Genomic DNA, 18,802 nt, shown 5'->3' with positions numbered 1-18,802 from the left:
CACCGCACCACTGACATTTCAATATAATTCATTGAAGATGTGAAACAATGGCTACACGGTATAGCTAAGAAATACACAAGCAACAGCAAGAACTGCGCTAAAGAATTCTGCTTTTATTTCCAGAGAACAATATGAAAGATTAACACTAAGGAAGGAGACAGAAATTCAGATACATTGTAGCATGTGATGTATAACATTAAAAGAAAAAAAATCACAAGTCATACATTAAAGGGCATATAATAAACCGAAAAGTGAACCAAAGGTCAGAGCAATGGACTGATCAGTTGGTGAAGGACTCCCTCTCCTGGGCTCCGGGAGAAAAGGATAAGAATACATTTTTGGTTGTGGAGTAAATTTTCTTATGTGTACCTATAAAATAAATTATAGAGGGGGGAGGGCTGGAGAATTCCGCTTCAGCATTTCTATCAAACATCTGCCACCTGCTGGTCACTGACTGCATGAACCACACAATATTTCTGAATTTTAATGCTCCGCACACAGAGCAAACGGCCTTTAATGACAGATTATTGTGGATACAAATGGTACGCTTAGTTACTAAAAAATAACCGAAAATCATATAGAGGCTTGTATAATGTAGCTTAGATCACAGTGTATCGTTTTAATGGTATCTCCTATTTATTTAGATTGCAAGCTTATATGGGCAGAGCTTTTTCTACTGCACCATGACTACATATTTCATTGACAATTGCACCTATTTACATCACGCTGCTTTCTATCACATTATCCTATGACATTTTTATTGGCACGCACACCATTTAGTATTGCATTACTATTCTTATTAGTATATTCATAATAACTTCATATACATGTATAAAAACAGATTATTATTAATGTGCAAATATTCCAAGAGTTAAGAGATAAAACATGCTAAACTTTAAAAAAATAAAATAAAATAAATTGAAAAAAAAAAAATATATATATATATATATATATATATATATATATATATATATATATATACTGTATGTATAACATACATAGATAGATAGGTAGATAGATAGACAGACAGACAGACAGACAGACAGACAGATAGATAGACAGACAGACAGACAGACAGACAGACAGACAGACAGACAGATAGATAGATAGATAGATAGATAGATAGATAGATAGATAGATAGATAGTAACATTCTAGATTAATAAAAAAAAATTGCAATTTATTAATGTGAATATTTCTTTGTATTTATTTTTTCCAAACATAGATTGATGTAGAAATGGAACGAACACACTATTAAGTTATAATAGCCGGAAAAATGCAATGTTAAGCAATGTCATTATTTGACAAAAACTCATGAATATACAACCCCGATACCACGCAAATAATATACGAAATATACCAAGACGACAGAATCTTCTCCGTGTTTCTAATAAAAGACGATTCCTGGTTTAACAACAACAAAAAAAAAAAAGCGATGTGAGAGAAGAAAACCAGACACCATGAGTTTATCGTAAATATCACAGTATCTAAGACAGAAATTAATTACAATGTTTGATTGAAGGCAATATACAGTAGTGAGCAGAGATAAGGCGGCCGCTCGCCTGCTGCAATGTGGGCTTCTATCGCATGCAGACAACTAATGGAGCAGTATTAATTAAGGCTTAAAAGCTATTTTTTGCCACAGTCCTTAAGTTAATATAACTGCTGCAGAGGTTTTAGGAAGGAAATGCTTATAAAACAGAGAACAGGAGAACACATGAGCCATTATGGTAGATTGGATTAAAATGTACTTACCCAGGCCTCTCAAATATCATACATCTCCATTATGTACGCTCTAGGCACCAAGCCAATGGATCCCTTCATTTCTCCTACCCACCAGCCATATCTATTGTACTCCTAATTCAAAACAATAAGCTGTATTAACCTTTTGCCTAGCACAAATGTAATATCATTTAATGCAAAGCTACTTTTAAATGTTTTTGCCCTATGTTTGGTCTGATAATCGCAGCCACGCAAGCCAGGTTAGAAGGAGCGCCGCCATAATGGTCTGCTTAGATAAATTCCAGTGGAGGATAACCGTAAGGACATGCAAAGGTGTAGGTGGATATACTGATACTATATATGGAACAAATGGAGGAAAAAAATAACATACAGGCTTAGAAGCTACAGTATAGTACAGGTACAACAGAAATCAGGGAGCAAAAAAGCAGATAGATGTATAAGACAGACAAGATGTGGACTATAAAGATGGCCATACTAAAAGATAACCAAAGTACTTTAAACAGTTGTTGTGAGCTCACATTGACATCTATCTATCTATCTATCTATCTAACTATCTATCATTCTACTTACCTATCTTGATCTTTCTGTGTGTGTATATATATACAATATATATATATATATATATATATATATATATATTTATGTATGTATGTATGTATTTCTCTATATCGCTCAATCTATCTTCCTATCACTGAACATTATCTATCTATCTATCTATCTATCTATCTATCTATCTATCTAATTTATACTCCAAAATGCCCCCCCCCCCTAAAAAAAGGACTTGTTTATTCTATATGTGACACTTTGGTCTAAAGACCCTTCACTTTTGACTTGAGAAAGGTGTTTGGACTGAAGCATCACACATGGAATAACCAAGTGCTATTATTTCTTGGACCATATAATGGGAAAGGAATAGATACAGATCCTTAAGATGTTCATAACCAATTTTTGCAGACTTACTGTGCGGCCCCAAACTTTGTAGTACTATCTATCTATCTATCTATCTATCTATCTATCTATCTATCTATCTATCTATCTGTCTGTCTGTCTGTCTGTCTGTCTGTCTGTCTGTCTGTCTATCTATCTACTTTTCTACTAGCACTATAAATATTAATAACCAGGACAACATAATACAATACCAGAACAGGAGGTACTTTATACCTCTTTATACCTCTACCTTTATATAGGGTATTTTATACCCTCAGGGTGAATTCCCACATGGCAGGTTTGTTGCAGACTGTTCCATACATCGTACTTGTATAAAATCATGCACTTGCTGCAAAACAGCCCCATTCAGATGTATAAAATATATATACAATCTGCTGCATGTGAATTTACCCTTACACTATAGTAAAAAGTCAATAGGACATATGTAGCAGCTAAGTACCTTATAAATATAAACTGCACATTACCATCCAGTCAGCTCAGTCTGTACCATATTCCATGTACACTGTATTGTAGTAACCTTGCCGTAGGTGACATACAGTTATCCAAATAGGTAAACAATTTACTAATCTGATATTAAAAGTGTGGCCTAGCTTGTCCGTCATGCCCAGTGTTTTGTGGTTAACCCATACGTGCAGTGTCTACAATGTGGCGTGTTTCATACAGTGTCATGTGGCGTGTTTCATACATTGTCATGTGGCGTGTTTCATACAGTGTCATGTGGCGTGTTTCATACATTGTCATGTGGCGTGTTTCATACAGTGTCATGTGGCGTGTTTCAGACAGTGTCATGTGGCGTGTTTCAGACAGTGTCATGTGACCTTGCCATAGGCCTATAGGAGAGAGGGCATAGGACGGACTTTTTTAACATGATTCAGAGTTATTTTGGGGGCACCGGCTCTATAATTTGTAATTATTACTATTTGGGGATGTGTACAGGGATTACCATTCTATAATTTGGATTGACTTTGTAATATATTTATATTACATTTATATTGGAAATTTTACAGATGTGGCAGACTTTGAAACTTCACTCAACAGAAGCCATTGAAATGTCTGTCAAATTAATGTAATTAATGTAATTAATGTGTTAAGTGTCAAGTTTAAGTATGCTATATTTGCACAGGATCACTAACTATATCATAGCAATATACATCCACCTATACCTGGCATGTATCTCAGCCATCTTATAATATCATACCAGACAATCCTAATATACAGCAGCCCATCTTAGTACATATCAATAGGAAACAAGATCTATATTCTTATCAGGTACCACTATACATGGGCTGGTAGCCATTTCTGGAGCATGTATTCTGGCTATACAACGGCACACACAGGGTGTCATATAATGTCTTGGGTCTGCTGACCGGAATATTGTGAGGATTATACACTACGTACGATTCTTCTATACTTAGAATGTTCCCTAAAATCAGGGACTCTTATGAATACAATTATAGTATATTTGGCTATTGCTGTTTATGCAGTCTCCTAATATAAAAGTCTGAAGCTGCAAATGACATAATATTTTAATAGCCTCCCAGGAACCATAAAGTCAATAGTTGGTGAGTATAGCGCAAATTCCACAAAATGTGTTATAATGGTACATGTGGCATAATAAGTTTGGCACAATGGGCTATGTATGTTCTATACAACATAAACATACAGGTATTTTAGTGTACATATACTAGATTATTTTTGTATAATTTTCTATGCAATTGTGCCACATTTTATATCTTATCCCACCATGTCATGTTTACATCTACAGCATGCAAAAATTATTCTATAAAATGTTGAAAGCGTCACAACATATAAAAACACAATACTCTGGCTTGCTTTTTGATACCATACGCCTGTGTGACATTTACACATAAGAAACTCCATTACATATTCATCATTACAATGTATCACACTAAGAGCAACATCAAGATAAAGGAAAGATAAAAAATATTAAAAATGAATATTAAAAAAATAATTTCCACGTTACAATTGTATGCTTTGACCTCATAACACATTACAATAAAATATAGACCTGTATGGGGTATAAAAATAAGTGCACTACCCTAACGTGTATATTGATTTCATTCACACCAGGATGAGACTAAAGAGTTAATAAATTCTGGTATATTACATGGTTGTAGTAACACGGCTAGAAATTGCTTACTGCAGCTTTGTAATATGTTGTGTGTCACGACTTCCCATTTGTTTCCACTTGAGCTGAAGAACAAGGCTTCATTCACACACACACGCACACACTTTAGTGTGAGTTTTTAGGCTTGCAAGGCTGCCACAAATTTTATTGGTTTGGTGTATTTTAAATTTTTTATTGATTTTTTTAAAATTTTCTATAGAAACGTGCATGTAAAAAAAAGCGTTACCTACAGCCTACTGCAGTGTGAAAAAAAATCCATAGATCCAAAAAAATATACCAAAAGTAAAAAAAAAAAATCACACTTTGTAATTTTTTCCCAACGTCTTTACTCCATATTCAGTATTTCATATGGTGTGAAATTTAGTGTATAAATAACTGATATAAAATGTATATAAACACTATGACTAAATAGCCATGTCTCATATATATGTATATATATATATATATATATATATATATATATATATATATATATATATATTTATATTTATTTATTTAAACACATTGGCAAAAAAAAATATGAATTAAAAAAAATGATAAGACATACCGTAAAATAAATAAGAAGAAAGTGATATATAAACATACATAAAACAGAATACAATTCTCATTATGTAAATGCATCAGAATATTTGCAACAATTTTTTTCATTGACACAAAAAGTATTTTTTAATTGTCGTACCGAAGACAGAAGCCTGCGTGGACAATACGTGCAGGTGTGCTAGAATTCGAGAAATGTCATAATTCCTCTGTACTTGTGATTTATACAGCTTAGACACATCGCCTGAAGCTGACTAGCACACGTTGGTTAGATCTTAGAAAGCAAAGCTAAGAATTCTTGCCTATAAATTGTAGCTAGAGACATGTGATCCTAATTTTATGACATGCAGTAGAACATCTGGCTGATCTGTGCTCAGAATACCCAGGATGCAAAGCACAACTGCTCCACAACATTTTATGTTCTTAAATAAGGATAGTTCACTTCTGCTAAGCATGGACATTTTTACATCACACACTTCCTACAAACCACAAAACCTGATTTATGAGAGGTCTGTGATGTCACATTTACACTCACTGCAATCCTATACACACAGGTCAAAGATTTGTACGAAAAGATGGAGATGGCCACTAGGGGGCAGGACAGGGGAAGATTACAAATTCAGAGCATTTCAGCTAGAAGTTTTCCAAAATAGGTGTCCCGGACATGTTTTATGGGTTTTATAGTTTTATATAAATAAACTGCAGAGAGTGAGAGTGAAAAGTTTAATCCGCTCTAATAGATTCTGGTAGAAAACTGAATTCTCATTGAGACGTAGGAGAATTAGTTGTAGTGTGAGAATGTTCTATGTGCAATGACTTTATAGTAGTATGCAAAAGTTAGGATGAGGTTTATATTGACTGTAAATGGAGTTCTTTTCTATAGCTTATGTAGCGACAACATATGCAGAAATTGTCACTATTCATACAAATCCATGTCTATAAATTCATTCTCAGACAAATGTACTAGTACATTTTTGGGGTGCGGGAAAAAATCCCAAATGTATTTAGTTTGTAAATTGTACAGCGTTCGCCAAAAGTATTGGCACCCCTGCAATTCTGTCAGATAATACTCATTTTCTTCCAGAAAATGATTGCAATCACAAATTCTTTGGTATTATTATCTTCATTTAATTTGTCTTCAATGGAAAACCACAAAAAGAATTGTCAAAAAGCCAAATTGGATATGACTCAACACCAAACATAAAAAAGGGGGTGGACAAAAGTATTGGCACTGTTTGAAAAATCATGTGATGCTTCTCTAATTTGTGTAATTAACAGCACCTGTTACTTACCTGAGGCACCTAACAGGTGGTGGCAATAACTAAATCACACTTGCAGCCAGTTGAAATGGATTAAAGTTGACTCAACCTCTGTCCTGTGTCCTTGTGTGTACCACATTGAGCATGGAGAAAAGAAAGAAGACCAAAGAACTGTCTTTGAGGACTTGAGAAGCAAAATTGTGAGGAAGCATGAGCAATCTCAAGGCTACAAGTCCATCTCCAAAGACCTGAATGTTCCTGTGTCTACCATGCGCAGTGTCATCAAGAGGTTTAAAGCCCATGGCACTATGGCTAACCTCCCTAGATGTGGACAGAAAAGAAAAATTGACGAGAGATTTCAACGCAAGATTGTACAGATGGTGGATACCTCAACTAACATCCAAACAAGTTCAAGTTGCCCTGCAGTCCGAGGGTACAACAATGTCAATCCGTACTATCCGTCGGCGTCTGAATGAAAAGGGACTGTATGGTAGGATACCCAGGAAGACCCCAGTTCTTACCCAGACATAAAAAAGCCAGGCTGGAGTTTGCCAAAACTTACCTGAGAAAGCCAAAAATGTTTTGGAAGAATGTCCTCTGGTCAGATGAGACAAAAGTTGAGCTTTTTGGGAAAAGGCATCAACATAGAGTTTACAGGAGAAAAAAGAGGTCTTCAAAGAAAAGAACACGGTCCCTACAGTCAAACATGGCGGAGGTTCCCTGATGTTTTGGGGTTGCTTTGCTGCCTCTGGCACTGGACTGCTTGACCGTGTGCATGGCATTATGAAGTCTGAAGACTACCAACAAATTTTGCAGCATAATGTAGGGCCCAGTGTGAGAAAGCTGGGTCTCCCTCAGAGGTCATGGGTCTTCCAGCAGGACAATGACCCAAAACACACTTCAAAAAGCACTAGAAAATGGTTTGAGAGAAAGCACTGGAGACTTGTAAAGTGGCAGCAATGAGTCCAGACCTGAATCCCATAGAACACCTGTGGAGAGATCTGATGGCAGTTTGGAGAAGGCCCCCTTCACATCTCAGGGGGGACCTGGTGCAGTTTGCCAAAGAAGAATGGTCTAAAATTCCAGCAGAGCATTGTAAGAAACTCATTGATGGTTACTGGAAGTGGTTGTTCGCAGTTATTGTGTCTAAAGGTTGTGCTACCAAGTATTAGGGTGAGGGTGCCAATACTTTTGTCCGGCCCATTTTTGGAGTTTTGTGAAATGATGTTGAGTTTTTTTTTTTTCTCATTCTCTTTTGTGTTTTTTCATTGCAAGCAAAATAAATGAAGATATTAATACCAAAGCGTTTGTGCTTGCAATCATTTTCTGGAAGAAGACAAGTATTATCTGACAGAATTGCAGGGGTGCCAATACTTTTGGCCAACACTGTATTCAAAGATTGTAATGCTTTTGAGATGGCAAGTGCTTTATGTTGCCATTTAATGTTAAAAAGTTTGTACATATACAAATAACATGAAAAAGTAAGAGAGAGCATTCCGGTAAGATAGTACTAGGTGAGTATATAAATCATCCTATACATGACATCAGTGGTGGATATAACATGTTCTCAAAATATCTGCATTACAAAAAAAATAAAAGTGCATATGGAGCAACCAAACCCAAATACCGGCCAGAATATCTCAAAAAGAAATGAAAGAAGAAAATATACAGACCACAAGTTTCAAAAATTGAGCTGAGCTGTGGGACTTCTGTAGGCAGCATATTCATTTATGGTGTGGATTTTAAAATTATACTGGAAAAAATACATACACTGTCTACCAATAAGTATTTGGCACCCATGCAAATGAAGGTATTTGCAGTCGTAATGTACGTCACGCTTTCCGCCGTTAAACAGGAAACAGCGTTGGCATTAGTCGCATGTAAGATGCCATGAAGTGCAGAGTTGTCCGATTTTGAGAAAGGGGACATTGTGGGGTACCACAGAAATAGTCAGTCCTTAAAGGGGCTCTATCAGCAAAATCATGCTGATAGAGCCCCACATATGCGTGAATAGCCTTTAAAAAAGCTATTCAGGCACCACTAAAGTTATATTAAACTCCCCCCCCCCCGTTTTAAAATAATACCCTAAAAAAGAATGTGATCAACTTACCCATCGAGCCTATGATTTTCAATGGGTCTATTCATATGGCACTATTTATGTCCATTTTCACTGACAAGGATGGTGCATGTCAGTTTTTTAACAGCAGTGAAAAACTTTTTTTAAAGGTTTTTTAAGATGTTTTTTTTTTCCCGATAGAGAAGTTTCTAGAAACAAACCGGCAAAAAAGCCACAACCAAAGAATACAGCATTTTGAAAAAAAATAAAAAATAGAATCAACCAAAAAATGCACCAAAGATGAGAGAAAATGCTGTAAAAAAATGTGCACCATATATGATGTGTTTCATAACTCTCTAATGCAAATAGCTAGCATCGGGCCGAGGTGTGTACCCAGCCTTAACAAACAGGTTCTTTTGTTTATACATGGATATAAATTTGAGTAAATTTGTCAATATGTTCAATTACTATAACTGCACTGATTCATGCAAGTAGTGCACGGCAAGCACACGGACCCCATTATGGTCTACGGGGTCCGTGTGCTTTTATAGCACAGCGCTTGCAATTGCACTTGTATTCCGTTTGGGGGGTCTCCATGCGAACTCATTCTATACAGAATACAAACGTTAATGTGAACCAGGGGTAGGTCATTTCCAAGAGCATTCATATTCTGCTAGTCAGCATTGGCAGCAGTCAACAAGCTTGTGGTCAGACACATTTCCTGGTGTAAAAACAATACCTCTAATGATCACCAGAGTAAGCATTGTGCAGACAGCAAAATATCATGGCACATAGGAGATTTCAGCTCCAAAGAATGCAAAATTGTTATTATAGATCTACCTCTAATATAGACTGAAGCTCAGGATCAGTACAGAATAAAAGCATTCCTATCAGAGCACGTACACAAAGTGGGACAAACGTAACATATTAATGTAAGCTATGCTCCTAACCCAATCCATGTTCTCTTTGTGTCCACACACAATAATAAAGTAGTGATGGTTGCACAGACGCATAGCCATGATGCCTCTTTGGTTCCCTTCACACACTATGATGTCCTTAAATTGCTCCACTCAGTATAATGCCCCCTTAATGGTCCCACACAATATGATGCCATGTTGTTGCCATCCGCAAGTACAATGGCCCCACACATAATGCTCCATTAGGGGCCTCAACTAGTATAATGGCTCCTAAATGGCCTCCGCGCAGTATAATGTCCCCTTGGTTGACTCCACACTATAAATTGTCCACTAAATGGCTGACACATAGGATCATGCCTCCTTAGTATCCTCCACACAGAATAATACCACTTTGAAAAAAACGTCATGGAGTAAAAAAATGCTCTGTAAAAATGTTATGTCATAATAAACCTATTGAGTAATGTGTTATCTTTACCGCAGAAAAAAAAATCACAAAAAACCCCAGTGTACGGTGAAAAGTCAGAAATCTCTGCCATCATATGGAATCTACTAGGTGCCATGCACACAATACTTGTAGGGAATCCCAGGGATTGCTAAAAGGACGAAGCATCCCAGTGCTGGCTCTGTTAGTTTCTGACCGGCTCTGCTCCACTCCCCTTGGGGATCTTTTGCTTTTTGCTTTTAGCAATTTGTGAGTTTCTCAGCACCTGGATCCCGACCAATCAAAATGTCTGACATATCACCGTGACATGGCGAAAGTTTCTTTAAAGTGATAGGTACCCTTTAACAGCTGCAACTTACAAATAGCTTCCTGTCTCAAGCAACTGGTCTGTCTCAGTTACAGAGCTGAGGAAGATAAGGAGCGGGGATGACATGAAGACAACCCCTTTAAAAAGATCCTGTCATCTCTCCTGCCGTGCCGTGTCAGTAAATGCTTGCATTTCACAGAAAAAATTGTGGAGCACCTATTTCTAGGACTCTGCCTTGTGCCGTTCCCCTGTTATTCCTTCTAAGTATCTTTGAATACATGGACAACTGGGCATTGCACAGTCTGTAATGTCAGTCCTCATTGGACAATGGTGAAGGGATACCCCACAAAGGGTCATTTTCAGGCGCAAATTTGTTCATACATTTCTCCACAATAAAAAAAACTAAGGGTAAGAGCTGTGGCCATCCTGCAGAGGTTAACCTGTGAATTCTGCTGCAAGAGTCTTCTACGTTTGTTGCTACAGCAGAATTTGCTAAAATCCATTGATCATTTTCTGTAGCCATCTTTCTGTTCAATTTAGACCCAGTCCTGTACTCACCATAGCTAGTGTACAGGCTTACTAGTGAAGTGAAGGGGTATAACTTGAGGGGTGCAGAGAATGCAGTAGCACCAGGGTTCAGGAGCCGTAGGGGGTCAATAATAGTAAATGGTACATTATAGTTGGGGACCAGAGTTTATATTGGGGCCGGAAACTATATGTTACACCTCTGTTGAAGGGTGACACCATGATGAAGCTTGGATTGATATGCGCATGGGGCGCTGGACTGGGCACATACTATGGTGGTAGTTAAGCCACTGTTGGGGCAGTGTTTTTTCATTCTAGGGTCTATTGTGTCATTGTCTGGATTATATTGACTGCTCATTACTGTGGAATTATGGTTTGTATTAGATATATTATGACATTTATCAGCAGTTCCCTATTAGGTTTGAGCAATCGGGATCAGCAAAGATCGGATCCCGATCGGCGATGGAGCAAATTTCGTGATCGGCTGGAAAATGATCGAAAATCAGATTTTAAAAACAATCCTGAAATCTCAAGATTGGCTCAACCCTACCTATGACTTATTGCATTTAGGGTTGAGCCATCGGGATCGGGAAAGATCAGATCCCAATCGGCGATCAAGCAAATTTCACGATCAGGATCGGCTGGAAAATGATCGAAAATCGGATTTTAAAAACGATCCTGAAATCACAAGATCTGTTCAACCCTATTCCCTATGTCACCCTGTCTGTTAGATGGAGTCAAGTTTTTAATGTTTGCATATTTGGTGCCCAATAAAGTCTACATGAATTTTGATATTTACGAGTAGCATTTATTCTATGGGAATAATAATAGGTTTATTCATTGTAATATTTCTGCCTGAACAATCTGTTCCACATTCTCTGAACATTGTATAAGCAACCAGACGGGAACCCAGGGGTGCAAAAAGTCAGGATCCAAACCGGAGCATTATATTCCTTTTGAAGGAAACATTATAGAGATTTATAATGATCAAGGTGCAGAGGTTAAAATCTGCCCAAATGCCCAAAAGCTTTGGGGGACAGACAGCAATGTAACAGCAAGTAACTGTATCATGTGAAACCACAAGGACATACATATTTGAGAAACTTTCAAGAAAAACACACGTCCTTCATGGACCAAGCCAACTTTCCTATATGAATGCGGCCTTATAGGACTGAATATTACAAATAGGCTGATCTGGATATGTTAAATAAATACCATATGAATGGCGGGATTTTCCTTTAATAAAAACTTCATCAATGTTTACAAGAGCCGCAGCCGCTGACAAAATGTTTTTATTAAGTTAAAAATAATTTGGCCAACTTAATGCACAGATTATATATGTTACATTTATCTATAAACAATGTCTGGATGAATTATGAAGAAGTAATCTACACCGAATCCATTCCTTATCAGTACTGGCGTTTTCGTACGGGTACAGCGACAACTACTGTGGTTACGTCCAAATAATGTATTGGCAAAAATTGAAGGAGTTTCAAGTGGCCATTCCCTAGCATATTCTTCATATGTCTTAGAGTCATTTATCAATTGCACATAGTCTGGCTATTCCCTTCTGCACTGTATGTGGTAGTGAGTAGGAAAGCGTCATGTGCTCTGTCAGAAATGTTACTGATGCATTCAACCTTAAGCGCGCTATAATTGCTTGTAACAACTTATCAACAACATGGTTTTGTCATGATTCATTTCTGCACATGGCTGACACTTGAGGAGGAGAACTTTAGCCTACTTCAAATAAGAAAGAAGGCGCGCTTCCTCATTCTTGCCACTAGATGGTGTAGAACCTAATAGAATGCACCTGGTATTCCCATATGTGTTCTTAATGGACTAAATATTAAACAGAAGGATTGGAAAGTGTTGTTACTTGGGTTTACGTAAATTCATCTTCCTGGTTTATGAAAGTGAATGTGAAAATATTTTTTGTATAAAAGTGTGCGATCATTTCTTTTCATTATTAAATTTCCCTTAAAAATTTCTATTTGTGTCACTATAGTGATTTCTGTAACATTACTATTACTATTAGGTTCTTATGCCATACTTTATTAATGTGTCTAGATTTTTTATTCAGTAATATAACAAAATCAACTACAACTGCCCATATTATTTTCATACTGGGTATACACATATACATATATGATGACAATTTACCTACATAGGTATATTCTACAATATATAAGATAAGATATATGTATCATAAAGATAGATGTATTTGGAATTAGGAAGAAAATGTGTTATACCTTCTTAGGCTTGGTTCACATTTGTGTAGGTGAGTCCGCATGGGGAACAGACTACCAAATGCATTGGCAAGTGGTGTGCAGTGAAAGCACACGGACTCCATAGACTGTAATGAGGTCCATGTGTTTTCCGCACAGTGTCCACAGGGAACATGCGGACAGAAAAGTGGTACATGATCTACTTTCCTGTCCACATGACTTGACGGAGACCTTGCGGAAAGCACACGGACCCCATTATAGTCTATGGAGTCCGTGTGCTTTCACTGCACACCACTTGCCAATGCATTCGGTAATCTGTTCAGAGGAGTCCCCATGCGGACTCCCTGAATGGATTATCAACGCAGATGTGAACGAGGCCTTAATGTTTCTTCCCCATCATCTACATCCTATGACTGCATTCTGATGGCCATAATACATATGTACTTTAGTTTACATATTAAAGGTTAGTCTGTCCAGGTCGCTACATCCGGACCTTATGCGAACAGCTGAGCATGGCTGCTGTATACTGATCCCATATTTCCCATAGAGGAGAATTGGAGCTGCAGAAACAGCAGAATAATTTAGAGTATCCGAGGAATCTCTTGTGTAGTAAATTCAGGTCATTATACATACCATACAGTAGGATCTGTGGCTGTATTATAGGAGCTAAAATGTGCTAAAATATTAGAGACTCGAATAACTTCCATTATTTATGTGTTGAATAAATTTTCTAAATTTTTAATACATTTTGAAGGGCTAGAGGTTGGGTTTTCAGTTTTACTATACATCTTATTTCTAGTTTATAACTTTTCCAATTTTACAAAATTCAAGGTCCGTGCTGAAGTTGTGGAGTTGGGACCAATGTTGGGTGGAGATGGATTCGTAACATGTTTCTGACTCTGCCTTCAAAATTAAATGATTAATTAGTTTGAATTATATGATACAGTTATTGGCATTGCAAAATTAATTAGATACATAGCTGGCTGCATATTTACTTTCTTAGTACCGTATATACTCGGGTATAACTGAATTTTTCAGCACAGTTTTTGTGCTGAAAAAGGCCCCCTCGGCTTATGCTTGAGTCAAGCAAAAAAATTTATTTATTTTTTATTTATTTTATTTTATTTATTTATTTATTTATTTTTTTTTTTTTTTTTTGGGGGGGGGGGGTCTATGACCATCCACAATAGTAATGTATAGAATCTCCCATAAAATAGTGAAAAAAAGAAGTTTTAAAGAAATATAATAAAAAAATAAAATAAATAAAAGTTCTAAATCCCTCCTTTCCCTAGAATACATATAAAAGTAGAAAATGACTGTGAAACACAAAAACATTAGGTATCCCTGTGTCTGACAGTGCCTGGTCTACTGAATATAGGGGATCTGCAGTGCTCCTGTTCCGTCAGGAAGGGGTTAATAGGAACATTGCAGATATCCTATTTTAAACCAGACTGAATTCCAAGTGGGGGGGAAGAAAAAACCCAGTCCTCAAGCTCAGGGAAGGGGCAGACAGACAACCAAAACACCCCCTCTCCTTCCCCATCACCCAGCAACTACTGCACCCAAAAACTCAGACCATTTTAATTTTTGAAATTTTCCAGTAGCTGTGCTTACCAGCAGATCTCCACATTGAACATGCGGAGAAGAAAGTACTTCACAATCTACTTTCCTGTCCGCATGATTCGTGCAGTAAGCACATGGACCACATTATAGTCTATGGGGTCTGTGTGCTTTTACTGCACAGCTCTTGCAAATGCGTTTGGTAAACTGTTCGGTGGGTCCCCATGTGGACTCCCCGAATGGATTACCAAACACAGATGTGAACGAGGGGTAAGAGTGACAGTAGCCCTTCCACATGAGGACCCCTCGAACGGAATACCAAATGCATTTGCAAGCGGTGTGGAATGAAAGCACATGGACCCCATAGACTATAATGTAGTCAGTGTGCTTGCCGCGCACTGCCCGCATGAATCATGCAGAGAAGAAAGTAGATTGTGAAGTACTTTTCTCTCCGCATGTTCTGTGCGGAGATCTGGCGGCAACCACACGGACCCTATTATAATCTATGGGGATCTGTGTGCTTTTACTGCACAGCGCTTCCAATTGCATTTGGTATTCCGTTCATGGGGTCCCCATGCAGACTCCCCTTAACAGAATACCAAAACAGATGTAAACAAGGGGTGAGAGTCCTGCTCGCCCCGTACACACACAGTGATGGACAAGATTCTGTGCACACACTCTGTGCCGCAAGAGGACATCATGTGTTGGCAAAATAGCTCAAGAAAGAAAGACTGCTACCTTTTCACCTGGGCAGCAAGTTTAGGATCCCTTTAAATTCACCTCACTATACAATGACATAAATATTCTAGGTCGTATTAGCACCGAGACATTGCGACACAGTTCAGACCTGCATTAATTGTAATGCCACCTTCATTAGCAACCGGAATGTCAAGAAGTGAATGCAAAATGACAGCAATTACAACATTATCTATCATTTTATTTATGTGGCCAGTAGTTCTGTAGCATTTCTTTCTATAAAACAAATGATAGGTTCCTGCCGCTGCCAGACAGACAGTTACTGAATCTTCTCTCCTTCATTTCTGTGTTAATTAAGTTCCATATGCAAGTAGATAGTGCCAAACTCTCACACAATGGCTGAAGATTTGGACAATTGTCCTGTCACGTTATAAAGATTTACGGAGGTCCTCCGCTCGCGTGAAGTACTGAGCTCTATTTCATACACGACAATATCTTGGGGGATATTTATGAAAGGTAGTGTGTATTCCCTTTCTAATACGTCCTGTAATCCATAACTAATGAGAATCAGACATGTTCTGGTAACTTTTTGTGAGCCAGTAGGGATTTGCACAATTCCGCAATAAACTTCTACTGTTCTACTCTGCAATAAGGGTCCATTCACACGGAGTAAACGCGCGCTCATTTTGGCAAAATACACGTGTAAAAATAAGGCTCCCATTGACTTCAATGACTTTTTTTACATGGGTAAAAAAAACATGTCAAAATACACGCGTAAAATGTCATTTAAGTCAATGGGAGTCTTATTTTTACATGACATATTATATATTATATATAATACACATTGTGTATTCTTTACACGTGTATTTTGCCAAAATGAGCGCGTTTACTCCGTGTGAATGGACCCAAAGAGCCCCTTCACACGGTGTAAGCCCGTCGCTCATTTAGACACGTATGCACGTGTCCGAGCGCGGCGCTTCAAAACAGAGCCCATTGATTTCAATGGGAAGCGTGCATATATGCCGATATACGAGCGCTTCCCATTGAAATCAATGGGCTCTGCTTTGAAGCGCCGCGCTCGGACACGTGTATACGTGTCTAAATGAGCGGCGCACTTACGCCGTGTGAAGGGGCCCTAACACAGAGGAAAACTTTCTGGCCAGTAGGGGGCCTTTCTCAATCAGCACATCATTAGAGGCCCTAAGTATAATGAATGTCTCACATTAACTGCTTGCTGCCCATTGGTACTGGCACATTTTTGGCTAGTTTGGAGATGACTGTGCAGTAATAGTGAGTCTCCCCAGAGACAAGGCAGAGAGGGTCTCTTACCATCCCTGCCTTCTTGATCACTGTAAACACAAAACCCAATGAGCCCTGTATATACAGCTATGGAAGCTGCCATAATGTGGCTCTCTCTGCCTCAGGAGTCAGGTGATCGCTGGGTCCTAAAGGACCCATATCTGCCCTGCAGGGTATACTAGGAGACTGTACTTACCCTCTAACTGGGATAATATCTTAACCCCAGTTACAGGGAAAATCAGCATGAAATGGTTAATGCTGTATTGCTTTATTTCTCTTACTTGTAATTTAGTTATGTAGTAAAATGTCGGAATAGGACAAGACCTTTGGAGCACGAGACCCCCTTTCACTGCTCTGCACTGAGGCTATGAGATGAGGATCCTGAGCAGAAGCCTTCCTCTATTATCTCAGTATTTTCTATTAGGGTATATGAATGGGGCAATCCCTTTAAACAGTGGAGCGGGGTCCCACAGTCTTTGTGCTCCCCTAGCAACTCTTACCTTTTACCTGGTATCGCCCAATCCTGGCATAAAGAACACTAATGCATTCCTTATAACCCTGGTCTTGGTTCAGATCTGCAACTATCAGAGAATATACAAAACCTTCATGTAAGGCTTACAGCGGCTGGTTCCTGGTGATAGATTGGGGATTATTGGAGTAACAGTCTGTGGCGGCATAACATGTCATTGCTAATACAGACGGTGTAATTAATGGCTGTTTCATTATGAGATGGGCGAATGACAGTGTGCATGCTAAGGATATGTAGGGCTGCTGTGACTTTATTGTTAAAGAAAAGACTTTGAAGGTAGCTGAATCATATTTCATAAATCATAGTCACGGCGGCACTGAAGGGACAGTCATAGGGCAGACTCGCACATTGTTGACTGAAGAAGTTTGCCGGTTCCCAGTATTTACAGAGTGCATTCCTTGATTACTTATATTCATGGGGAGAAAGAAATGTTCCAGTCTCATGAGCTAACATTCTTCATAATAAAGTAACAGCGCCAAATCTAGTGAAATTGAACTGTCAGCCCATATAGTATATATATATATATATATATATATATATATATATATATATATACACTACAGGACCTGTCAGACTGTACAGATGGGGATATTCACATTGTACTAGGCTATATCAATGTTCACAATATCAACACCCTATGAACTTGAGCTTTGTGCCTCACTATATACAGTCAGTGGTGACATAGTATCATGAAAGCCATTGTGCCTAGAAACATTCTTGTTTACCTATTGGTGATAACATGACGTGGCTTTATGGTTATATATCTATGTATAAATTATAATTTACACATAGATATAAATGTATAAATTGTAATTACATTAGTATATAGTATAAAGGCAATAACATAATAATTCAGTGTCCATTAGAGACAGTATAAGATTATTAACTCCTTTCCGACATCCGCCATACTAGTAAGGCGTGTAAAGATGGCGGCCGCACGGGAGCTGGGCAGCCACCATAGCAGTCAGGTATCTGCTGTTTATACAGCAGACACCCGCACTGATCACGGGCATTAAACCCCCGGGTGCCTTGGTGAAGGCTGACTGAGGCGCTATTTTACTGGAGGCACGTGGGTGTCGCCATTTTCTTGTGGATCAGGGCCGGCATCCAGTTGTCATGACAGCCGGGAGCTTTATGAAGTGCAATATGTTCTATTGCAGGCTACTCTATGTAGCCTGCAATAGTACTGACTTTTTTTTGCAATGCATTAGCATTGTAATGCATTGTATTAGTGATCAAACACCTGGGGTTCAAGAACCCTAGAGGGTCTAATAAATGCATAAAAAAAAAATTTAAAGTAAAAAAAATTTAAAAAAATAAAATAAATGTTCATATCTCCACCCTTTCCCTAGAATACATCTACAAGTACTTAAATACTGTGAAAACGTACACATTAGGTATTACTGTGTCTGAAAACGCCCGCTCTACAAATCTATAAATATATTTCTCACTTATGTAAATGCCGTAGAGAGGAAAAAAATCTAAACTACCAAACCTCACTTTTTTCAGTTTTGCCTCTTATAAAAAATTTTTATAAAAAATGATCAAGGCAATAGCAATTCCCAAAAATGGTAGAACTAAAAAGTACACCTGACGCTGCAAAAAAGA

The 18,802-nt window shown here is 38.0% G+C and overlaps 1 protein-coding gene across 1 annotated transcript in view; it reads right to left on the bottom strand.

Moving 5' to 3' along the window:
• Nucleotides 1–1,272: 1,272 nt before the first annotated feature.
• The window catches only part of SKAP2 (src kinase associated phosphoprotein 2), a 172,805-nt gene continuing 155,275 nt past the window's right edge, over nt 1,273–18,802 (bottom strand). Inside the window, exons 12-13 of the mRNA XM_075271460.1 lie at nt 1,755–1,856; nt 1,273–1,403 (exon numbers count right to left, since the gene is read on the bottom strand). Coding sequence (XP_075127561.1) covers nt 1,764–1,856 — 93 coding nt within the window. The 3' untranslated portion in view covers nt 1,273–1,403; nt 1,755–1,763. The remainder of the gene's footprint in view (nt 1,404–1,754; nt 1,857–18,802) is intronic.

Source organism: Leptodactylus fuscus, chromosome 4, assembly GCF_031893055.1.
Source record: "Leptodactylus fuscus isolate aLepFus1 chromosome 4, aLepFus1.hap2, whole genome shotgun sequence".
Lineage (NCBI taxonomy): Eukaryota > Metazoa > Chordata > Amphibia > Anura > Leptodactylidae > Leptodactylus > Leptodactylus fuscus.
This window is presented reverse-complemented; position numbering and strand designations above follow the sequence as displayed.